Source organism: Elephantulus edwardii, unplaced genomic scaffold, assembly GCF_000299155.1.
Source record: "Elephantulus edwardii isolate Elephantulus edwardi_28Jun2011 unplaced genomic scaffold, EleEdw1.0 scaffold00014, whole genome shotgun sequence".
Classification (NCBI taxonomy): Eukaryota; Metazoa; Chordata; class Mammalia; order Macroscelidea; family Macroscelididae; genus Elephantulus; species Elephantulus edwardii.
Window position 1 is genome coordinate 27,154,887 of NW_006399764.1, and position 26,213 is coordinate 27,181,099.

The window sequence follows — 26,213 nt, forward strand, 5'->3', positions numbered from 1 at the left end:
AAAAAAAGAAAAAAAGAAAAACCAATATGCTTTGTAAACTTCCACACAAATCATAATGATGATGATAAAAAATTGGTTCTTGATGGACTCAAACTGACTACAGCAACTTGAGAGGTGAGATGGTAACCACCAGGGCAGCAGGCTCACGCTGAGAGAGTTTACATCAGGTCAGAACCGTGAGGAGGGGGGAGAATGGCTGCACAGCTCAAAGGCGGCAGCAGGAGACAAGGACCTGCACCCAGCAAACCACAGGGCTGGAGAATGTCTGCATATCCTCAAAATAAACCAAACCCCAGTAAAATAGAAAATCAGAAGGTCACCACTGCTTTTCAAAATTTAAGGTTCACATCATACCTGTTCAGCTTCTAGATGAAAACACCATAAAATAAGATACTGGGCAGTTTCTTCACACACAAGGTAGGGATGGTCAGACAAGAACCTCTGACTATCATCCCATCGGCTCAGCATACCTGTAAAAAAAAGAGAGGGAGGAAAAATAAACAATGACTATCAAATATTTTCTTTCTTCCTGTTTAAGAAATGATAATGTTTTTATTTACAGTCAATGCATATTAACAGAGCAAAATACTAAGGAGAAAGATAAAAAGAGGAGCAAACACTCTTCAAAGCCAAGCCAGTGCACTGGAAATAGTATCCACGATTTACAGACAGCTGATGTCGGATCGTTGGTCAGGCTGACATCTCCCAGTGTGTCTGGGGCTTTCGAAGAGGCCACTCTCAATCGCTGGCAAAGCAGGACAAGAGCTCATCCCCAGCTAAGGAGCACACAGATGAATTCCAGAAACCTGCTCTCAGTCAGTCTATTATTACTAATTATTTAGTCCTGGTTTACAAAGGTGGGAAAGACAGGAAAACTACAAGAAGCAACACTGACCAAACTTAAGACTGAATAAAAGATCAGGAAAACAACACTGTCATTTATTAAGAAATGCATTTCGGATGACATGGTAAAATGTGGACAGTGTGGCAATCGCTCAGTACTATGCTTTGTTGTTGTTGTTAGGAGCTGAAGGATCGAGTGCAACTCAGAGTGACCCTATGAACCACAGATCTGAGCTCTGTCCTATCCTGTGCCATCCCTGTACTTTCTGACACACTGGAGACCACTGCTGTAGTCACTGTGTCAATCCACCTGGCCAAGGGTCTTCCTCTCCTTAGCTTTCCTTCCAGCTTCCCAAGCACGGATGTCCCTTCTCCAAGGAACAGCCTCTCCTAGAAACATGCCCAAAGAAAGTGAGATGAACCTTTATCATCTTTGTCTCCAAGGAGTACTCTGGCTGCACCTTCTCCAAGACAAATCTGTCTGTTCTTTTGGCCGTCCATAGGATAGTACTTTCTCCAACACTCCAGCTCAAAGGCATCGATTACTCTTCTGCCATTCTCATCCACTGTCCAGCTCTCAGCAGCCTAGCAAGTGACTGAAGAGACCATGGCCTGAATAAGGCATACATTAGTCCTCAAACTACAAACTAGCATCATTGCTCCCCAATAATTTGGAGAGGTCCCTGAATGCAGTACATCTCCTGATCTCCTGACTGCTGGTATCAAGTGTACTGATCGTGGACCCAAGTAAGATGAAATCATTGACAATTTTAATCTTTTATCCATCTATCATGATGTAGCCTATTGGTCCAGTGGCGAGAAATGCTATTTTCCTGATGTTGAGATGTAATCCATGTTGAAGTCCTCACTTTTAGTAAGCCCATTCAAGTCTTCACTTTCAGCAAGCAAGGTTATGTCGTCTACATAACGAAGGTTACTGATGAGTATTCCTTCAATCCTGATGCCATATTCTTCTTCAAAGAATCGAGCGTCTCAAACAATTTGCTCAGCAGATTGAACGGTTGTTGCTATTAGGTGCTATCGAGTCAAGTAAGACCCATAGTAATCTTACGAACAACAGACCTAAACTCTGTCCTGTCCTGTGCCATCATCACATTTCCTGACCCATTAAAGTCCATTAGGGCAGTCACCGCGTCAATCTACCTGGTCAAGGGTCATCTTCTCCTTCCCTGACCTTTCTGAGTATCCTGCCCCTCCTAGCAGGAACATGCCAGAAGTATTTGAGGCAAAGTTTCATCATCTTTGCCTCCAAAGAGCCCTCTCTGGCTGCACCCTCTCCAAGACATATTTGCTTGTACTTTCAGCAGTCCGTGAGATGTCCAGTGCTCTTCTCCAAATCCCCAGCTCAAAGGCATCAATTCTTCTTCTGTCATAGATGTTCACTGGACTGATAGGTAACATCATGATAGATGGGGAAAAGATTGAACCTGTCAACAACTTCATCTTACTTGGATCTACAATTAACACCCTTGTTACCAGCAGTCAGGAAATCAGGAGACATACTGCACTAGGAAAATCTAGTAGAGACCTCTCCAAATTATTGAGAAGTAATGCTGTCAATTGGAGGACTAAGGAGTGTGTGTTTCAGGCCATGATCTTTCCAAACACTTGCTATGCATCTAAAAGCTGGACAATGAATATGGCTGAGAGAAGAAATGATGCATACTGAACAGGTATGGAGAAAGGCTGGAATCCTGACACACACCTGTCCCAATTCTAAACCATGGAGAATTCCCTTGTTCTGCATAACAGTCTCTTCGTCAATCTTGACATTATGATGTTGTTATGTACCATCAAGCTACCTGGGACTCACAGCAACCCTAAGCGCATTAGCTCTGAACTCTGCCCTATCCTGAGTCAATCTCATCGTCTCCAACAGACCTAATTCCATTTCTGTAGTCACTTAGTCAATCCATCTCATTCTGGGTCTTCCTTTCCCATGCAGTCCCTTCACCTAAGTATGAAGTCCCTCTCTAAGGACCAGACCCTCCTTGCTATGTGCCCTAAGTATGTTAGATGAAGCTTCAAAATCCTTGCCTCTAGGTCATATGTATTTTATGAGAAGCATACTTGCCCCCCCCCCCATAATACTAATAGCACAATAAACTGTAATTGAACTTGTGACGGATACTTCAAACCAGTACGATTTTGTTTCAAAATGGCAAACTAATCCAAATACTACTAGGCATATCTTCAACTCTTTTTAAAGAGAAACAGACTGAGAAGTCAGCATCACCCAAGCAATCTGTCCAGGGAGCCTCACACTTGAGTAACTCACTATGACAACGTTTGGAGTCTCTGGTGCATCCAAGGAAAGCTGCCTGCAATGGAGCGATCACGGACATTGTTAAGGGTGTCTCCAAAACCAGGCAGGAAACCTCTTCTCAAGACACAAAATGAGCTGACACATAAGAGCCCCATCACAGAACACAATTAAGAACAAAATTGAGGACAGATGATAAACACACATTTTTATCAACCCCTTGGCATTAACAGAACTTAAATTTCTCCTCAGTTAAAAACAGAATTAAAGCATCTTAGAATTTTCTCATAGTTTTACATGCTTTATAAAGTTATTTTTCCAATGTTCTAGATTTAATAATTGTTGTTGTTAGGTGCTGTTCAGTTGACTATGATTCAAAGTGACACTTTGAACAACAGTAATTAGGTCAGTTTAAATTCTGAAAATTATTATGGCAATTCCTAAACACTACTTCCTATAGCAGAGCTGAAGATGGTCTAACTAATGACTTTTGCAAGCAGCTCTGAGGAAGTTAACTCGTATCTCTTATACCAAGGGCCAAAAGGAAACCCTGTGAATTGGCTTTGCTCCGCTATCTTACAGTGAGAAGTGACTGGTATTTTTCAGGATTGCAGTGCAGTTTCTTACAACTAGGCCACCAGAGCTCCCCAGAGAAGTGATCAATATTTTCAATGCTCTTTTATCCAGTCATCAACGCTTCTCCTGGTCACTTCTCCAAGGTAGCATCCCACCTCACCATCCCACTAACACCCCACTCATTCTGATTTCTTTAGGAAGTACAACATGAAAGGGTTAGTGACATCTGCGGGGGGCCATGAAGATAAACAAGTTGTTATACCACTCATTTACTACTTGAAAAAAAAAATGAACACATTCACTGGCCACAGGTTTTATCTAGAGATACTTGTCATCTCCTTATTTCAAAATATACCCTAAATGATGATGAAATGGGGAAGAAAGGTTAGAGGTAGCTCATAGAGACCTTTGTGGGTAGAGTGTGGAATCTGATGAATGAACTGTGATAGCCAATGGTTTAATGGAACAAAGCATACCTGAAACTACTGATATACTTTTGGAATTTACAGAAAATCTTGTATGCAAATCAAGAGTAATACAATGATGACACTAAAGCTGACCTGCCTTCACAACTCAATAGCTTTTGGATTAAGGGCAAGTTCCTTTCTATCTCTGCCACCATTTCCTTGTCGGTAAAATAGGGTTAAGCAGAGAGCACATACCTTCCAGTGCTTCAGTGAAGGTTATGTGCATTAACACAGATAAAGCCCCTGGAGGAGTGACTGACAGTAACTGCCAGTAAAGGTTAGGCAGTGGTGACACAATAGTCAACGACATTCATTCCTTTCCTCATCTAACGAATGCTTAAGCTGATTCTTTGGATGAGGGGAATCTACCCTGAATGCTTGAAAAACTTCACTTTAGCAAAATATTTTAACAATGATGTGTGGGTTGTTTTTTCAAAAAGTTTGGTCATATTTATATTTACAAGATTATATTATGTTATATTCTTTCACTTTCTGTTGTTGTGTACCACAGAGTCGGAACTGACCCATAGCTGACCCTCCAGCAGGTTTTCAGAAGCAGTTAGTTACGTGGGAGGAGACTGTCCATCCTTCTCCTGCTGAGCCTCGAACCCTATGCCTTCAGGACTGCAGCGCAGCTTCTTGCCACTAGGCGACCAGAGCTCCCACAATGATGTGCTTTGACCTATGTATTTTCCTACTGATCATCTAAATTCAGCTCCAGCCAAGCCACACACTGTTCATTTTCCTCTGATACTGTAAAAATTTTTAATCCTAATACTCCAGGATGCTGTTGCATCAGATGGTAGTCTCCATGTACTTTAAAAGGCTAAAGGCAGCCAGTCAACAGGTGCCATGGGGGAAAGTCAAGTTGACTGTGGAAGAGAAGCACCGATTGACGACCCCACCGCCCCTGCTCATACCCTTCTGTGCTGCAGAACAAGTGCTTGGAATCTAATTTAAGTTTGCCAAGCATACAGCTGGAGACCTCGATCACAGCTGCTATTCCAGATGGGTTTTCTTGATAGTGGTGTAATCAACATAACCTTCACTTTGGGAAGTGCTTTTATAACACGTAAGCAGAAGCACCAGAAAAACTTGCTTCCACTAAACACAGACAAGAGCAAATGCTCCTGGTATGCCTTAGGTTTACCTCACTGTGCTAAAACCGACTCCACAGAGCGCTGCTATCCCGCCATTCCACGGGACTGCAAGTGGGGTCACTGCACACTGACGGGGCAGGGGGAGCGGGAGGTTAACGGGTGCCTCAGAGACCCTGGTAGTAAGCCCACGGCAAAACAATGGCAAAACTGTTAGTTTGGAATCCCCTGTGGTTGTCATGTCGGTTTCATTCCAATGTCTATATAACAGTTTGAGAGACCAAGGGGCCACAATCGCATAGACTTAAGACTTTGCACGAGCTCAATCAACACGAGTGCTCTATACCCAAGGTACATTTGCATGAGCACTGTCTAATATGCCAGCTGTTGTGTGTACTACTGAGTCAGAACCGAGCCACAGCTGACTCTGGCGGGTTTTCAAAGGCAGTTAATCACATGGAAAAGACTGCCCATCCTTCTCCTGGTGAGCAGCTAGTGATATGAACTGTGCACCTTAAGGATTTCAGTGCAGCTTCTTACCACTAGTCCACCAGAGCTGCTCTAATATGTCAGGAACAGAAACAAACGCTGAAACATCGACTTAGCACCAAATAGTGGAGAAATCAGCCAAACATCAAGTAGGAGCCTGATGACCTTGCACCCGTTTCATCCCGGAATGAGCAACGCCAACTTCACCAAAACAAACACATCTAGATCTGGAAATATTCTCTCCTCCTCCTGTTTCTGTCAATAATAACTACGAGTGGCCTTGTATAATTCACAGCCCATCATAACATGCTATTTCTTGACTGAGGAACTCTTTATGTGGAAATGAGAAAATGAGTTATGGAATTCAATGGTGGTATAATGAGTGGTGCTACCTAGTAGCAGCAGCTTTTAGTTTATTGAATATACAAGGTGTATAACAGCATCTTGTGGGGCTGGGAGATTTTCCCATGTAAATTTGCTTCTGTCCAAACCACCCACTCTCCAACTAAAGTGAGGGAACCATTTCGAATCCACTACGCTCTCCACAAAATTTCACATATGAAATGTGGAGAAAGAAGATGTATTCAGGAGTACATTATTTAGTGATCCCTGTGTCTCTCTCAGATGCTAAGGAGCAGTGATACCACTTTAAAGACAAAGGTGCCCCTGATTCAAGCCATGGCCTTTTGATCACCTTCTGTCTCTGAGAGTTGGGACAATGAAGAAGGGGAACAGAAGAAGAATGGACACCTCTGAATTAAGGTGTTGGAGAAAAGTACTGAATATCCCATGGACTGTCAAAAGAACAAAACAAGCAAGTCATGGAAAAGGTGCAAGCAGGGAACTCCTAAGAGGCAAGGGTAGTGTAACTGTCTCATTTACTGGGGGCATGCTGTCGGGAGGGGCTAGTTCTTAGAGGGTCAGTGGAACAGAGGAAGACCCTCAATCAGATGTATTAACACAATGACAGTAACAATGGGCTCAGTATATCGGAGATAAGGACAGCACAGGACAGGGCAAGGTTCAGACTCAATGTTCACATGGACTCTGAGTTGAAGATGACTCAACGGCACCTAACAACAGGCTCCTCACAGCTTCAAAGCTGCAAGCCTTTGAGGATAAAATGCCACCTGGTGATAACCTTTGAGGGATGCTCTTCTACCACATGGAGTAGAAACATGGGCCTCGGAAGGTAGGATGTTGAAGGGAGTGCACCTCTCACTATCATAACCAGTGACTCACTTGGGAAATCTGCACTTTTTATCCTTTTGACTCTGGGCTCCTCTGCTTTAAAAATCTTAGTATCTTTCCAAAGGAAGACTGCCCATTTTAGTTTCCTATTACAAATTGTACCACCATGAGAGGCAATGAGAAGGCAGGATGTTGGCAGGGGTCCTAAGATGACTTCCTGGTTGAAATTCCAAGAAGTGCACAAAAAAAAACTGGGAACAGAAAACCTCAGCCTCAGGATTCCAGAGGAGAAGAGGAAGATGCTGTAGGAAAGATAAATTGAAAAATGAAGAAGCAACTCGTAGTCAACAGTCCCCAGACGTAGCACAGTAAAGGGGGCTTACTCAGTATTTTGGAGTCAATGATCGATCTGACCTTGTGAAAAAGAAAAAGATTGACAAGTTGGGTCTTGAAAAGAGAACAGACCAAGCTGTGGATGTGGAATACTTAGAAGGCCAAGGGGCTCAGCAACCAGGTGGCTATGCAAGAGCTTGGTGTGAAAACTGCCAAAGGTAATGCCTGCCACAACTTAGTAAAAATCAACAAGGATGCTGAAAACTCACAGGTTGTTCGAAAAAAGAACTTGCATGGGGATTTGAAGCAAAGAGATGAAGCCAAAAGCAACATGGGATATATCTAACTTGCCAGGGTTCTTCATGATCTTTCTAGACTCCCAAGAATGCAATTTACTGAGATTTTTCTGACTTACACTTAAATATACCAGGAAACTGAGAGTAGTGGAAAAATTAAGCATAAAATTTGAGAGTTGATTATCAGATCTTTCAATGTATTTTTCTAAGGCGCGTATCCTACTGAAGCAGAGCATTGTGTTACAGGTATAAGAATGTAAACATATGCATGGAAAGGAATGGCAGAATTCATTTCTGTCTGTGTGTAGACCTGGACTATGAAGTCAGCTCTACTTCTTATCCCTTTGGTGGAGCCCCGTCATACTTTCTTGTCTGTTCTCAGTTTAACACCACCACTGTTGGGAGTTTGGCTTTAAAGATGGTATTTGTTTACAATGGATTGGTCATAAGTGCTCAGGGAGTCTCACTTGATACTTGTCTTTCACCAATGACTCTGATTACTTTAGTGTTACAAAAATCATTACTGACTCTTTATTAGGAGGCAGCAGAGTTGGTATTTCATAGTTACAAGGTAAAAGAAATTTTTGTGTACCTGTAGATAAAATATTTCAATAAAAACCATCACAGACTGCAAAAAACCCCAACGAAAAATAGTATCACCATGAATATAAAAAAGATAAAACTTTTCCAGCTATAATTTAATTAAACAGAATTTGCAGACTTTCTTAAGAGAAATATTTTATGAAAAAATGAACTACAAAACAGTGAAAAAAAAAATCTAATGTTAATAGTGTCTTGATATATCTGAAATTCTAAATATTTTGGGGAGACTACCAAGAGGAAATAACTGTGAAGAATCTATTATGTCAAAACTTAACATGTTGTTGTTATGTGATGTGTTATTATGTGATGTGTTGTTATGTGACTCATAGCGACCTTGTGTACAACAGCCCTAAACCCTGCTCTATCCTGTACCAATCTTACTGTCTCTTACCCCCATTACCCAGTCACTGTATCAAACCATCTCATCGAGGGTCTTCCTCTCTTGTGCTGTCCCTCCACGTTCCCAAACACGACATCTCTTTCCAAGGACTCCTTGCAACATGTCCAAAGTATGTCAGACAGAGCTTCAGAATCCTTGCTTTCAAGGAGCAGGCTGGTTTCACCCTTTCTAGGATGAACCTGTTTGTTCTCCTAGCCATCCATGGTATATTCAATATTCTTTTCCAGCACCACAGCTCAAAGGCATCATTTCTCCTTCTATCATCCCTAGTCAATGTACAGCTCTCTGATGCATAGCAAGTAATTTCCCAATGCAATCTATTTTTTGATTTCCTGGCTGCTGGTACCAAGAATGTTGATTGTGGAGACGAGCAAATTAAAGCTGTTACAATATACTTATTAACAGTCTACAAATAAAAGCCCATTTTTTTGGGTGCTTGAACAATAAATTTATTGTCTTTATCTGAAAAATCTTCACAGAAAATTGGTTTAGTTATCAGCAGCGCGCTCCTGAGCTCTGAGGAAGCTTGTCTTCTTCTGAGCTACCGGATCTTTCTTCTGGGCAAGAGACATTTTGGGGCGATTCCACCTCTTCTTTGTAACATCCTTCTATGGCAGCATGTGCTTTCTTATACATCTCCATCATGTCTGGAGCTACACTGTTCTTCATGTATTCAGAGAACTGTTTTTTTTTTTAATTTTTAAAAATTTTTATTGTATTATTTTTACGTGTACTGTCAAATAAGATCTGACTGGCACAGGAGGAGATTGTCCCCTCCTTCTCCAGCAGAGCATCAGGTGGATTTGAACCGCGCACTTCTGGGATTGCAGTGCAGCGTCTTGCCACTAGGGCACCAGAGCTCCCTTGAGAGAGCTGTTTCTTATTAGCATCTTCATCCATTAGGTAACGCATATAATCTGTAACATTCTGACCATGATGTGTTTCCAATGTACTTCTGCATTGAATTCCTTACTTTATGAATTATAACCAGGGAATCGCTTGGTACTATGAGGAATAGACAAGCCTCCATCCACAGCTCCCTTCAGAGCCCCAACACTTCATTTCCTATGGTAGTACCGGCAAGGCCTGCATCCAAATAGCAGGTGAAGGCACCTGGTTGGCCATCAATGCTTTCCACATTGTATTCATCTCCAGTTACCTCCATTTGGCCTTCACAGATCTGATCCATGCCAATCCTATTGAGAAGCCTGCGGGCCAGCAGCAGGCCAGTACAATATGCTGCAGCATAATTTGTCAAGCCAACTTTCACACCATACTTAGGAAGTTCATGAGCACAGGCTGTGCAGACTATCATTTCCCCTTCTATACCGGCATAAGCAATCTGGCAAATTATATCTCTGTTGGTTACCCGAACTATCATCCTGTATTTAGGTGTGCGGTACCTATTTTTATCCTGAATTACCAAGCGTTTCCGAGTATAGTAATCAGTTTTACCCTCGTGTCATCTTCTAAATTTCACTTGGTATCTCTTGAAGTAGGCCTTATTCTGGACAACTTTAATAAACCCCATCTTGCCAGAGACAGGAGTCCCCAGCTCGCCCAAATAAAAGCCACTGTTATAGAATTAAGCTGATAGTTGGTAAAAAAACTCAAACCAAATCTTTAATTCTAAAGCCTCTCATTAGCATTTTTATATTAATAAGACCATATTGCTTTTTAAAAAATTTATTACATTTCTTTTTGTAGTAATGTCCTACTGGTAGCAAGTAATACCGATTTTCAATTCTGAGTGTTGACATATTTTTATTTTATTTTACATTAGTTTGCTTATGAAGTTTGTATACACTGTGTTTCAAACTATTCTTCATTCACATTTTATTTCATACAATCATTCCCATTCATTATGTTTTATAAAATTCATTATCATTGGACTCTGCTGACCATTATCTTGTCTTTCCAGATCCCCACCATCATAAGAACATGGAAACAACCCAAAAAGGCAATCACAACTGAATGGATTGAGAAACCATTATACATTGACACAATGGAATAACGTGCAACACTCAAGAGCAATCATTTCGAAAATTACTGCATAACTTGGGAGAGACTGGAGAATGCTATGCTGAATGAACCAATGCAGTCTCAGAAGGACAAATACTGCATTAAGACCATTATTGTAAAAATAGAAAGATAACAAGTAAAATAGGTATGGGGACCCAAGGGGGTAAGGGGTGAGAACGCATAGGGGTGAAATCACAGGGTTGCACAATTTAGTGAGGAGTAGGGGCGGAAATGGAAAAGAACACACCATGCTTTTGCATGACTGGGTGCCTTTGTAGACACCTGCTGTTGCCATGCCTCCTTATCTACGTGGAACTCTCACTGCTCCTAACCTAGCTTAGGTGTGACCTCCTCTGAGAAGCCTTCAGTTAACAATCGTTTTCATCACACCTTCATCTTCATCAGAGAAAATGATGCACATACTCTGCACATACTATTCTTACTGCATGTTAGTAGTGTATATCCAGGGTCTGCCTGAATCACACAGCTTCATATCTAGAAATAGAAAAACCAAACTGCTCTCAAGGTGATCAAATACAAAAGGAGAAAAAAAGAAATAAAAAAAGAGATCACATGGATTAGATTACATTGTAAAGTATGATGTAAACAAAGAATAAATTCTGCTTCTCTTACAACTTGCTTTGCTCTGTCAGTCTATTTCACTCAAGACCATAAAAAAAAAAGTACAATTGTGCACAAAGGTGCTACACATTGGAATGGGTCACCCCCTTCTTTCTAGTGCACATGTAAATGATACTAAATATTTCAAAATGAATTCACATCAATGACTTACCAAAGTGTCTGATTTTTTGTTCATATTTCTGCATAAAAGATTTTGATTTATCTTCATCTTCTGTTTCTTTTCTTTTATCTTGATTAATAAAACTCTTAAGAGAAAAATTGGAAATTAACATCAGATTTTATAATCTAACAGAATCTTTTTCAAATTATAAATGCTGAGTAAACATTCCAATAAACATCATAAAAAGGTAACTATTATATTGACACTACATTATTATGGTTAAACTTTTTATAAAAACGTTTTTACTAAAGTCTGGTTATGGTAAGTTTTCTTTAAAATTACTTATGTGAGTGAAGTACAGAATTTCTAAAGAAATTGTAGATAAAAACACCTCACTTAACCTCTGTGTTCAATGGAAGCTCCCTTCAAATGTGGTTCTAGAAGGAACCTTCACATGTATAATACACGTCCTGCCATATTCTTTTACACTAATTCAGACTAATGGCTGACTTCTGAGACTGTAAATCACAACAGGACGAGAGGACCCATCTTTCACCTGAGGAGCACTAGTGGATTTGAACCACCAGAAAGAGAGTCTTTAGGTCAGCAGAACGACGTACTATGGATTACTCTATCAGAGCAATTCTGGCATAATTTTGAGAGCTCTTACTGGAAATAACCATAAAAGTTCAAAACACAAAGAGGATGATAAAGTGTATTTACTATAAATACTCTGAGAAGGCTGTAAGGGAAAATACATCTTTACAGTGTTTTTAATAAATTTTTCTTAGGAGAAGCAAAACTGTTCAATTCGAAAATAAATTATAAATTTTGTTAAGAATTCCTTATTTTCAGTTAACAAAGACATAAAAAAGACCAAAACAAGTTTTTATCTGGCCAGAAAAACAGGCAGAATAGTTTTCCAGAACATTCTGTAATTGCATTTACATCCTGAGAACATGACTGCCAAAATGAAAATTGCAAACTAGCTTTTTGCTAGTTTATAACCACGAAGTACTCAAAAGTTTATATATTTAAAAATAAAAGCACGGTTCGAATCCACCAGATGCTCTGCCGGAGAAGGAGGCACAATATCCTCCTGTACCAGTCAGATCTGATTTGACGGTACACACACACAAAATAATAAAAAAAAAAAAATAAAAAAAAAAAAAATAAAAGCATTTTTTTCTTTTCTCACTTACATTACTACTATCCAACAGAAACAGAGGCAGTTCCCTGGGTTATGAGCAAAAGTCTAATTTATAGACAACCTCTACTGGCCCTTTGATGTAAATTTGTCTTCACTTTGAAATGCTTAAAACAACCCCTACTGGCAAGAAATTCTTCATCAGAATTACCTTCACTTGCTGCAAATACAGCTTTAAAATCAATGAAATAGCTTCAAAGCCTTTTCCTGCACCAATGTCAGGCTAAATAAGAACTTAACACACCTGTTCATACTTACTTACCTATTCCTAAAGACACAGTAAAGAGATTTATACTCTGAGAACTATCTGTATAAGCCAAGCCGCAAACATAATGTAAAAAATAAAAAATGAAATTAATTTTAATAATTTCATTTAATCCAATATACTCAATAATTAGAATTTCAAAATGTAGAAAATATGGACCAATTGTTGAAGCCTAGTGTTTACTTCACACTTCATGCACTCCTCAGTGTGGGCCAGTCACATTTCTAGGGCTCAAAAGCTCCTGGCGTTAGGAGCTAGCCACGGAAAGCACTAGATCCGATCTAGACCACTCCTTCCAATGCTTACATTCCGACAAAATATCCGCATGACTGTGAACAAGTCACTGGAATACAAAGAAACCAAACGATCTGTAGAATAAGTCTATCTCTGAATCTAAGAAAATAATTAAGAGCAGAAATGTAATGAAAATATTTGCTTCATTACCACTTCATTAAAGTGTGTAAGTAAATCAAATAAAGAAGCATTATTCAGATAAAGAATGAGCCTATTGTGGAAGAGGAAAAAGAAAAAGTTTAGAAAGATATGATTCATCAACAGTGGTAATCTTTAAAATAAAAACAAAACAAAACAAAAAAAAACAAACAGTGGTAATCTTTGGGAAATAAAATCACAGGAGAGGAATATTTCAATTTTTACTTTACATAAATTGTTTTGCATTGCCCCCCAATAAGCATGTTGTAATCTAATCCTTTTTTTAATTGAGATTTTAAGTTTATAAAAAACTTGGATTTCTATTCATTGTTGTAAATTTTCCTCCCTACCCCTCCCCTTTTTTCCTTTGGAAAAAAGTGCTTTCTTTGTTATACAGTCCTCCCTACCCTAGACCACTTTACTATGCAGCTCTTACTCTGGACTCTCGTACCAGTAATACCTAATCATATATTCCTTTTATACAGTTCTCTCCCTTGTCTGTTTCAATGCCGTGTACATTACTTATCCCCTTTTTTCTTAGTTTCTCCCAACCCCCATTTCAGTCCTGTTTTATAACAGTGGCACTATGCAGTATTTGTCTTTTTGTGACTGAGATATTTCACTCAGCACAATGTCCTCCATGGTCACCCATTTTGCATAATATTTCATGAGTTCTTTGTTTTTCAGTGCTACAGAATATTCCATTATGTGAATATACCACAGCTAACCAAGGACTATAAACGTCATTGGAGAAAAGCTTGGAAGAACCCTAGAACACTAATCCACAACATGAACTGTCTTCCAAGCATCCTGAAAATCCTACAACCAGAAGAGGATAAAATAGATGAATGGGACCTTTTAAGAATCAAATCCCTATGCAGATTCAAAAACTTCTCAAAAAGGGTAAAAAGGGAAGCCACAGACTGGGGAAAAAATATTTGTTAATGACATGTCTGATAAGCGTCTTATATCTAGAATTTACAGAATACGCGAATGCCACAACAAGATAAACAACTCAATTGCAAAATGGACACAGAATATGGACACTTCAACAAAGACGACATTCAGATGGCGAACAAACACATGAAGAAATGTTCAAAATTCCTAGCTCTAACAGAGATGCAAATCAAAACAATTAAGAGATATCATCTCACCCCAGTGAGAATAGCAAAATTCAACAGAGCAGCAAACAACAAATGCTGGCGAGGTTGTGGAGAAACTGGAACCCTTATTCACTGTTGGTGGGAGTGTAAAATGGTGCAACCACTATGGAAGGCAGTACAGCACTTTCTCAAAAAGTTGGAAATAGAAATACCATTTGACCCAGCAATTCCACTACTAGGAGTATACCCCAAAGAAACCAGCACTGCCACCCAAGAGGATATATGCACACCCATGTTTACCACAGCTTTGTGCACAATAGCAAAGAGTTGTAATCTAATCTTAGGGAACTTTGGAGGCTTAGTGGTAAAGAATTGCACTGCCAGCCAAAGGCAGCAAGCAGTTTGAAGCCACCAGCCATTCTGCGAGAGAAAGATGGACAATCTCCTTTCATGTGATTTATAGCCTCTGAAAACTCAAGGGTCAACTAACTATGAATGAGTCTATTCTGACTGACAGTACCTAACAACCACAATTCTATCTCATAGAGTTTTTCACTTAAATAAGGAAGAAAATACTGGTCAGGCTAGTTGTGAGGGACATTTACCTATGTGTATACTGCCTGATCCGGTGGCCTAGTGGCAAGAAGATGCACAGCAATCCAAGAAGACACGTTGTTTAAGGCCACCAGCTACTCTGTTGGAGAAGGATGGGCAATTTCCTCCCATGCGATTAACTGCCTCTCAAAACCCACTGGAGGGACAGCTATGGGTCACTTGCAACTTGATGGTACATAGCAACATCACACGTTGCCTGCTAGGGGAAGGCTAGTAAGAGTAACCGGGAGAGTGGGTGTTGGCAAAACAGACACATGTACAGTAAGGATGAAAAGTTGAGAGAAATGATGATGGTTATGGATTAAGTGAATTTGGACTTCAACAAGGATGAGCAGTCTGTCCCTCCTGTTTTAATATATACAACATTTGTTGTTATGTTCCGTCATCTTGCTTGCGACTCAAAGCGACCCCATGTACAACAGCCCTAAACCCCACTCTATCCTGTGCCAATCTCACTGTGTCCGACACACCTATCCCCAATTACCCTAGTCACTGAATCAATCCATCTCATCGACGGTCTTCCTCTCCTGCGCTGTTCCTCCACCTTCCGAAGCCTGACATCCCTCTCCAAGGCTGGTTCTTCCTTGTGACATGTCCAAAATATATCAGACAAAGCTTCAGAGTCCTTGCCTCCAAGGACAGGCAGGTCTTACCCTCTCCAGAACGAACCTGTTCTCCTAATAGTCCATGGTATATTCAATACTCTTTACAGCACCACAGTGCAAAGGCATCAATTTTCCTCCTATCATCCCTGGTCACTGTAGAATACAATTACATAATTTCATTCCACTTAATAATACTACTACGTAATGATAAAAGGAGCTCTAGTGGTCTAGTGGTAAGAAGTGCTGCAATCCCAAAGATATGCAGATATGCGGTTCAAATCCACCAGATGCTTTGAGGGAGAAGGATGGGCAGTCTTCTCGTGTGTCATTTATTACCTCTGTAAACCTGCTGGAAGGTCAGCAGCGAATAAGTTCCAATTCGAGAGCACACACAACAACAATTAATAATTAGGCTTAGCTATTTTCCCTCCTCTTCAAACATCATATTTATCTCCAGAAACCCTAGTTCCTGTGTGTAAAAGACATGTGTAAAACTTGATGTCATGTGAAAGCAGCAGTAGGTTTTACAAGGCTACCTAGGACATCTGCCACTGTTGTCTCATTCTCATTCTCAAAAGCAGCACAAAAAGGAGATTCAATAGCTTTCTTTTTTTCTTTTAAAATTTTATTTTATTAATTTTAATGAACATTTACAGAGATTTTGGATTTTCATTCATTCACTGTTGTACTTTTTAAGATTCAATAGCTTTCTTAACCTTAGTCTCTCAATGCTTCAGTAAGGAATTTCCTCTACCACCTTTATCAAGTCACTCAAGTTTTTTTAAAAATAGTAACATAGACTATAAGTAGTTATCACTAAAGCAAGGGGCACACAGGTGATGCCAAGAGATAAAACAACAGCTTCAATTTAGATTTTTATCTCACCTTATACATGCCTAACTTTTGTATTTTATAATGTACAGGAGTATAAGCACATAAACAATTACTCGAGACAGGTCAATAAAAACTGGAGTCTGTAACCTACAGCAGTTTTCAACCTTTGACTATAATTTAAGAAACATTAAGAATCAGGGCTTTGAACTTTATTCATTTGACCCTTTACTGAGAATTTTCATTTCCACTATAGATATATATTGAATCTGCACATTAACAAGATTCTTACATATACTTAAGAATCACCTGAGGATCTTATAAAAACATCCATTCTGCTTCAGGGTGTCTGGATGGAAATACAAACTCTGAGCAGGGGATCTGACCTTCACACCCTGGCATATACATCCCAAAAGCACAAGCCCAACAACAATATCAGATTCATCTTTTCTATTCCATTTTTTTAAAAGCTACTTGGAACGCATCACATTGTTTTACACCCAGCGTGGGTCAATGTAGCCTAACGAACACCACTGTTCCATGCTCTTCCAGCAATTTAGGTCCTTTTACTGTTTACATGGAACAATCAAATAATGATGTCTATACAGTGTAGTGAAAAACAAAGCAAAACTTACAAAGACACCAAGTCCCTGGCAAAAGTTTTATACTATTAAGTGACAAAAGGGATGTAATCATTTCTAAAGAGTTCTTTCAGTTACAAGCTTATACAACGAAATCTAGATTTCTACCTGAGGTTTACTGAATATAGACTATTGAAAACAACAAAACTTTGTTTTATTTAGAAATCACTCATAATATGAACGAGGACAGGGTTCAGATCTGCTGTTCACTGTGTTGCTGTGAGATGTACTTGACTTGATAGCACCTAACAACATACTATAATATGAAAAGCCTCATGTACCAGGTCCCACCCCATTTGCTTTCGGAACATTAATTAATGAAAATCTTGACACTCATCCTAAAATGACTTTTGCTTTATAGTTGCCAGAACTGAGACTTAAGAGCCAGAACTGAGGTTGAAAGCCTAGCCATTAATTTGCCCAAGGTCACAACCTCAGTGTCTCCATTATCAATACGGCTCCAGCTCAGTGTATGTAAATGTGTGACATGCAAAGATGGAGGATTTTTTCCTCCCTGTATTCAAACGATTCACTGGCTCTTTTTTAAATTTAGAAAACATGATCATGGAAATAATAACAGCTAAGGCTTAGTGATGAGCTCATCATCGCTGTGATGAGTCCAGTTAGAAATGATTCCTCTGTGGACTAGGACACCTAAGGGAGACAAAGCTGTGTGAAGCCTGGCTGTATGCTTTACCACTTTACCTTTCTTGTACAGGGTCACTGCTCACTCCTACGCCTTTAGGACCTGCATTCCCCCTCCAAGGAGTCTGCTCTGCCCTCCAGGCCTGGTAAAAATTAGGCTTAAGACTTCCTGAGAGGTCACATCTGGTTCCAAATGCAGCAAGCAGCTTCAGGTCCAGTCTGGCTCACAGTAGGATGTCGTACTCTATAGTAATGTTGAGCCTGAAGATGCACAAGAGTTGGGAACCCTGAAGAGGTATCTGCTGGCTTAGTACTGCCTGTGTCTGTCTATTCACATGGCAGCTGGATGTGGCACCCACCAACAGACGAGAGCGAAACAGAGGACAAACAGCCCCGCTTCCCAGAGGTCACCCAGAGACCCTCCTCTAGGGAGGGAGTCCACAGTAGCTGTCACCATGCCCACTGCCTTGTTAATGCTCCAACTGTTAGATTTTAAAATTAGTTATAAATGCAAAATGTCAAATAATGAGATGGTCAACAGGTGAGGAGTCGGTGTATTTTGGGACAAAGGAAGGCAATCTCCTCTCCTGCAATTTACAGCCTCAGAAATCTAAAAGAGGTTAAGTCTGAGTTGGTTCCCACTCGATGGCAATGAGTGAGTAGGGTGTACTTGGGATTAAATACCAGCCACACTAGACCCTATTAGAGATACTGGTTTCCTAACAAGCACTTTTTATATAAAATTCTACACAGCTGACCATGCAAAAAGGGATCACATTAGAAGGTCTTGGATAGAGCGGAAGAAAGTGTGGTCAAAAACCTAAAACTGGCCAGGCTCACTTGCCCAACAGAGACTGGTGGGACCGCTGAGAGTGCAGCCTTTAGTCACCTTTCCAACTTGGAGTAAAACTCACCACCTGGCTCAGCCTTGAGCTGAACAATAAACAGGACCATACTGTGAAGAGGAACCTGGAGGGAGGCACTCATCCCTTAGGATAGCCAATCATATAAGATCCAAAGGACAGCATTTGCCCAAGGGTAAAGCCTAAAAGGCAAGAAGGGGCAGGATAGGAGGATTAATGGCAAGTGACAATCAGAGCAGATGAGGGAAAGTGTAATCCTACTGGAGATATTGAAATTAATGTAAAAAAACCCAAAATGCAGATGACTGACTGAACGGAAAACCAATCTGCTTTGGGAACTTTCACTTCCCCACACTTTAAAAATCAGCAGCACATACCCCCTATTAAAATAGTCTGCAGGATTCTGTTTTGCCAACCACGCACATGTCATTCAGACACACCATTCCAGCAGCTTTTCCTTCTCTCACTATGGCCCAATCAGGGGCTTTACCTTATTAAAAACATCCTTGCTGATGGCATCTGTGTTCCACAGGCACATTCTTTCTCTCTGCAGCAGCGCCGCCTCCTTCTGCCTCCATTCCTCTTCCCGCTGCCTCAGTTCTGATACGGCTGTTTGTGCTTTGGCGTGTTCCTGGTCCAACGACTCGGAGTTGTGCAGTGCTAAGCTACCCAGTTTCTGCTGCGCTTCAGCGAGATTCCATTTGCACGCCACGGAACTCTTCACAAACTCTTTTTGCTTTTGGCAAGCCAGTTCAATCCCGTGGCTATAGATCTGGATGAAGAACAAAAGTCTACTTGTAAGAAATGAAGACAGCAAATGATGTGTTTGTGCAGCGGGGCCCACTTTTCCAACAATTCAGTTTTCTTTTATTCAAAGCCTTTCTGCAGGAGGGTTTTGGTACACAGTGTATCCTGCCCCCTGTGTAGTTACATTTTTATCTTACAGGTCTTATTTCATTATAGAGACTCCCAGCTTCTTTGTTAATCTGTGTCCCTTCCCCCACAGCAAACACCAAAACAAAAAGCCTGGCAACTAGCACACGGTCTTCTTGTATACAGGCAGTGCTCAACAAACATGACTTCGTCATCATGATCCTCACAGAGCAGAATAACGAAAACAAATGCTTCTACCTTTTCAATAGATCCCTATGCAACAATGAATACTGGGCCTTTAAAACTGCATTCTACAAGTCTGCAGTGCAAGGAACCCTTTGTTTAGAAGTAATGCTTTATTCATTTCTGTTTTCTTTCTGTATTATATACCAGTTCTTGGTAATTTAAGAAGTTTTGTTGGAAATTTCCATCCACAGCTATCGAAGATCTTTAACTTAATCCTAATAAAAATGGCCAGCTATTTAAAACCAACCAATCAACCACATGCCAGCTAGCCCACTTTGGTAATTTCGCTCCACCAAAAGCAGTGTTACTGTTTCATATTTACTGATATGTGGTTCCTTACATTCCTGGCTCCATCAAACAACAACAAAAACAAAACCCAACAAAAATCTAAAGGCACATTCTTTACAATTTCTTACCCAAATGGTAGATCAATTTCAAACTACTTATTCAGAGTAATTTCTCTGGGATCTCTTCTCTCGGCTGCTACTACTGCCTGAGTTCAAGTCTTTATAATCCACCTCTACAAATAAGGACAGCATTTCTTCAGGCCTCCCAAGCCATTCTGAAACCAACAAGAGAACACTGCTTCTGGTGAGGCTTTAAAAGAAAATGAGCCAGTGACTGTACAAAGGAGGAAGGGTGAGGGTATATATATAGCAGTGGCAAGGACCTATCTGAACCTTGTTCAAATGTTTGGAAGGTGACAGAACTTACACCTGATCAACTTGGATATGTGGTTCAGGTAAGGTCTTAAAAAGGCTACAGTTTACCTTGTTTGAAAGAGATGAACTTAAAAATAAACACGTGAAGATTTAGAAAATTCCATTATACAAACTCAAACTCAGGTCACAAGTCCTGGAATTATCATCAATGATGTGGCTATACAACCTTTCTGAGTTGTACTGCACCATGACTGATGGATCTTAACCAACTACCACATGAGAAAACTCATCAGCTTAGACTGAAGCAAAGAACTGAAGGACAGGATGCCAGCGACCTTGTGAAGTCCTACAAGCGGGAAACGTGTCTAATAAGAAACATCCACTGTCATCCAGGAAAAGAAAAGGATGGTCCCTGGCAGTTCAGAGATCAGCCTACTGAGAAGCAGGGCTGCCTGCTTCAGCTGCCAAGGCTGGAGCCACAGGTTCAAGAGTCAACTCTTCCCCACAGTTCCAGAGTGTGGGGCGTGTCAGGAAGGGAGTCTGGAACCCCATTCAGAGCGGAGGTAGTCAGGCTGTCCAAGGAAGAGAATGGGTCAACTGGGTCCACTCAGATGGATGAAGAGAATGAGGTAGCCAAAATGGAGGGAACAGAGTTGCCTGTGGGTCTAGAAATTGTAGCTTAAGCCCAGAGTTGAGGAGCTTCTACCCAGAATGCAAAGGGAGTAGGCGACAGCCAGAGTTCAGAGGGCAGAAGCACTGCAGAGGGTCTTGAAGGAAAGGATTCTTTTCAGGTTTTGAGAGTAAATAGTTCTGATGAATTCTGGACTTGCTTATAGTGTTGGTATTCCTTCTTTGCCTTCACATGCTCTTTTGAAGGAAATTTCTACCGTGTGCTGCTCCACCACTGAACTCTGGAAACATAACTTGCAGTCCAGACTTCCCAGACTCACGGATGGAGAAATTCTGCCCCAGGATAGAATCTGCCTAAATCTCAACTCTATTTAATTTTAATGATGCAGATTAAATTAGAGTGGATTTAAGACTCCTAAATATTATAGTCTTCATTATGGCTTGAAGCTCAATATCAAGTAAACAAAGATTCTCACCATTGTGCCAACTAGCAGCACAATGATAGATAGAGATTGAAGTTGTTAACAATTACAGCTTGCTCAGCTCCACAATCAAAGACTCTTGGTACCAGCATCCAGGAAATCTAAAGTCTGTATCAGGCACCTCTCCAGAATGCCAAATGATAATGATGTCATTCTAGGGACGAAGATGTGCTGAATCCAGGCCATGGTCTTCACAATTCCTTGCTATGCATCAGAGAGCTGGACAATGACTGAAGATGACAGAAGAATCGATGCCTCTGACTTGTGGTGCTGGAGAAGAGTATTGAACATACTATGCACCACCAAGAAAACAAACAAGTGTCTTGGAGAGAGTGAAACCAAGTTTCTCCTTGAAGGCTAGGATTTTAAAGCTTTGTCCCACATACTTCAGGCATGTGACCAAGACCAGTCCTTGGAGAAGAACATCATGCTCAGAAGGGTGAAGGGAAAGCACAGAAGAGGAAGACTCCAGGTGAGATGGACTGACAGTATCTGGGTACAAGGGGGTAAGTATGTCAGGATGAGTGAGACTGGCTCAGGACAAGGCAGGCTTCAGAGCTGCTGTACATAGAGTTGCTATGAGTCACAGGCGACTCAATGGCACATAACAATAACAAGGATAATCTGATGGGGTAAATGTGCTATATTCCATAGGAATATGGAGCAAGGATATTAATGAATTTTGGGGGTTGAAAGGGTGGCATGTTATGCGTTGGATTGTTACCCTTAACAACACTGGGTTATATGTTGTTGGTGTTAAGTGCCGTAGAGTTGCAGACAACAAGGAGCGACCCTGTGAACAGAGAGAACTTCACACTGGCTCATTCTAGTCTGACTCCTTGCTGGGAATCTGCTTTTTCACAGCAGGTCTAAATTACAATTCAGGCTCTAACAAGATTTCTAGGTGGTTTTTACAGATTTTCTTGTAAACACTGGTTATAAATCTGTGGCCTGCTCAGCAGAGAGGCCCGAGCAACCAAAGGGCAGCTTCTCAGGCATTTCAATCCTCCTGCAATTTATAGCTTTGGGAATTGCTGGAGGGTCAGCTCTGTGTACATCACCACTTGAAAGCAATGAGTTTATCCCTGTAGTTATAATCTCATTTGAACTGTCTTTGTTATGGTAATAAAATAGTATTTATATAGGATGTATTTTATGTCTTTTCATACATAAAAGAGATTAGTCAGCAAGAAAAGCAGATGTGAGGAGAGAGAGATGTCAAGACACATGAGATCGTCGAGGAGCCAGCAAACAAGAGTTAAAGAAAGAGAAAGTCACAGAATAAGTAAAAAGAAATAGTCTTTTCTAGAGTTGGCACCCTGAATTTCAATGCGTAGCCTCCTAAACTATGAGGAAATAAATTGAAGTTAAAGTGCATTTGTGGAATCTGCATTACAGCAGCACTAGGTGAGTACACTAATCAGTAAAATATTTTCAATTTTTTATCATATAAAAAGTAGGATCAAGAATAACTGTATACTAGCTAAGCATCACAAAAAGTCAAAACAAAAGAAAATTTAAGCCGTAAAATTTATTTTCTTAGAAGTGACAAAGATATATCAAGAAACGGAATATGGATAAACAGAAATATGGTGTATTTTAAAATACACAAGAGTGAGAGCAAATATTTCATTTCCAAATCAAACACAAAAACTTTACCTCCAAATTATGATCTCCAGAAACTACTTATGTTTAAAATCTTCTCCACTGACTACCTGGACAATGCTCAAGCATTTGGACAAACGCTCCAAAGTATATTTAGATGATTCCACACAATAAAGTAATGTTTCAATCTACGTACATGTTGTTGCTGTTATGTGCCACCAAGTTGGAACCAACTCACAGCTCATGATCCAGTAAGTTTTTGGAGGCTATAAATTCCTAGAGAGGAGACTGCTCTTTTTCCTCCCAGGGAGCTGCTGGGGGATCCAAACTGCTTCCTTTGTGGTTGGCAGTGTAAATACTTATTACCATGCGCTTACTGACATTTTAGAAGTGGAACACAGACTCCTTATAAATGGAATTTAACATTTTATTTTCCCAAATATTAAAATTCAAAATCTAAAGTTCTAAGAGTCAAGAAGAAAAATTAGCCCTTTGCTTAGGTTAACACAGGAAATCTTAATTAGTAATCACTTTGCAAAGGCTATGAGTCTCTGGTGGTCTGTATCCACCAGCCGCCTGGAGGGAGAAGGGCAGTCATCTTCGGTCACTTTTATGGCCTCAGAAATTCAATGAGCCGGAACCAACTGGAGGGGAGGCAGTGAGGTTTTGGGGGATGTGTGGGTTTCTGCATAACCATGAAACCGTATGTGTGTATGGGTGTGCATGTGTATATTTTTCTGCATACTTTACCACTGAACCGTGTGTGTGTGTGTGTGTGTGTGTGTGTGTGTGTGTTTCTGCATAGCCATTAAACCCTGTGTATGTGTGTGTGTTTCTGCATACTTTACCACTAAACCTTGTCCAATAAAGTTTTACAGCACTTCCCAGACAATGCAGTTGGGAGAAAGAAAAGTACTGTATTAAGCATCAGAAACTCTAGTTTTAGTTCTGCCACTAAGTAAGGCCCTGGGTATCAATTTTAATGAAGGAAACATGCCTTTTTGCTGTAATTCCTTTCACCTGTCCTTTCTATGCATATCTATTATATATGCTGTGGTCCCAATGCACAAGTAAAAATAATATAGAAATATTTTTTTCTCCAGTGACTTCTGTGATTCACTGACATTCCTGAGGTTGGTTTTTTCCCCCCTTCTACGCCTTCAAAATTGAGGGCAGCAGCTGCGGAGCCTGCCTGCCTTGCTCTCGGGAGCACTGCGCGTGCTGCCTTTTGTGCACGAAGATGATACTACTGCTCCATAATTAGGGGTGACTACTGGCCTCCTGGTGCACTCTTCCAGCGGCTGGCTGGAGCACAGTGTGCGATTATGAAACAGCATTTTTCTCTGAAGCCAGCCAGTCCGTTCGCTGGGCACTGGACCGACGGCCCTGCCCTCACTGGCAAGTCAATTTCGATCACTCATCATTAACATCTAGCAAAACGCGTCTGGAGAAAAGCGGCTCTCAATTCTGTGGGGCCTTCTGGGGGATTCTCCTTCTGCAGGAAGCCTGGGGAAGGCAGAACACCCGGGCAGAAGTCTGTCTCCCTGCGCTCCCGAACCCTCAGCACACACCCAGGGCCAGGACGGAAAACCCGAGCGAGGCAACACGCGTCGATAAACGCACTTTCAAGCCAGGATTTCGAGGAATCCTAAAGCACGGGATCCCCCCCACCCCGGACAGGCTGCAGAGGAGGGGGGCCGGCGCTGGCCATCTCATCCCTGCAAACGCGAGCGGCAGAGGACCGACCTGAAGACTGAGCACAACCCGCTACCTTCGGGACAGATGGTCACGCGCACCGGCGCCGGACTCCAGCGCCAAAAGCTGGGCGCAGGGCACTCGCTTAGATGTCAAAGTGGGGGAAACGGGGGCCGAAATACGCCCAAGTCAGGAACTCCGAGAAGTGTCCAAGTGTAATCGAACGATCGCCTCGGCCGCTCGGGTAACAGCGAGCTCAAGAGGACAAAGGGTCAGCGGTACAGACCAAGCCGCCCCCACACTGGGGGCCGTGGGAGGGGCGGGGCCGCAGCGGCCACCGGGAAGGAGAGTGCGCGAGCAGCGGTGTCCACCCCTCTTCTCCCCTCGGAAGATGCTGCCGCAGCCGACGGGCAGCCCGGCCACCCCGGAGCTCCCGGGGGGGGACCTGGCCACGGCAACCTCCACCCTCCGCAGAACGCGGAGCCCCCTCACCTGGGAGCCGCCGCCGCCCGGCAGCTGCGAGCAGCGCGGGGACCCGGGGGACACGTCCAAGTCACTCTCCTCTTCAGCCTCACCCGCGGCGCGAGGGAGGCTCCAAAGTCCGGGCGGCGGCCAGGGCTGCTCCATGTCCGGCTGCCTCCAGCCCGACAACCGCCACTGTCAACGGCCTCGGCGGGAGTGGACTCGGCGAGCGCGGACCCCGCCGCCCCAGCAGGCCAGAGCCGTTACCCAGAATCCCTGCGTGGGCTGCGGACGCCGACGCACGACCCGCGCCGGACTCTGGCGCGCCACCGGCGGGGAGCGGAAGGAGAGGCGCACTGGCGGTTCGTCACTTCCGGAGTGGGCGGGGCTGCGGGCGTGCCGTGACGCCTGCGTGGGCGGGGTGGCGGGCGTGTCACTGTGCCGTGGGCGTGGCGGTGGGCGTGCCGCGGTGGGCGTGCCGCGGCGCCTGCGTGGGCACGTAAGCGCGTGTCGGCTAGGCTTAGGTCTCTTATTAGAGGGCTTTTCTTTCTTAATTATGGTTTTTTGAGAGCAGGGCAGGCTGGAAACACTGAACGACACGTTATTCCCCGTGGCAGCTCATTTCTGTGCCATAAACCAGCAGTTCCGAGGCGGCCGATTTTGAAGGACGAGCTAACTAACTTCTATTTACAGTGTCCTGCAGCACGTGGCTGGGGCGCGCTGGTGGCTTAGTGCCTGACGTGCTGGTTGATTGACTAACTGAAGGCTAAGCGGAAGAAAGAGAAGTTGATTTCCTCCTGCTAATGAAGAGATTGAGATAGTTTAACAGTTTTCGTTTACTCGTTTCCACAGTCAGCACTCTTGGTAACAGCAGCCAGGAAATCAAGAGACGAATTGCGGTGGGAAAGTCAGCTGTGAGGGACCTCTCAAGAGTACTGAAGAGCAACGACGTCAGGCTGGAGACTAAGGTGCGCCTGATCCAGGCATCGGAGAGCTGGACAATGCCTA

The 26,213-nt window shown here is 42.1% G+C and overlaps 1 protein-coding gene and 1 pseudogene across 1 annotated transcript in view; both read right to left on the reverse strand.

Annotated features, from left to right (window-relative positions):
* Window positions 1-25,370, reverse strand: part of CDC37L1 (cell division cycle 37-like 1) — a 34,924-nt gene extending 9,554 nt beyond the window's left edge. Inside the window, exons 1-4 of the mRNA XM_006881315.1 lie at window positions 25,236-25,370; window positions 19,041-19,322; window positions 11,395-11,488; window positions 355-470 (exon numbers count right to left, since the gene is read on the reverse strand). Coding sequence (XP_006881377.1) covers window positions 355-470; window positions 11,395-11,488; window positions 19,041-19,322; window positions 25,236-25,370 — 627 coding nt within the window. The remainder of the gene's footprint in view (window positions 1-354; window positions 471-11,394; window positions 11,489-19,040; window positions 19,323-25,235) is intronic.
* LOC102859487 lies at window positions 9,068-10,110 on the reverse strand (annotated as a pseudogene).
* Window positions 25,371-26,213: the final 843 nt, after the last annotated feature.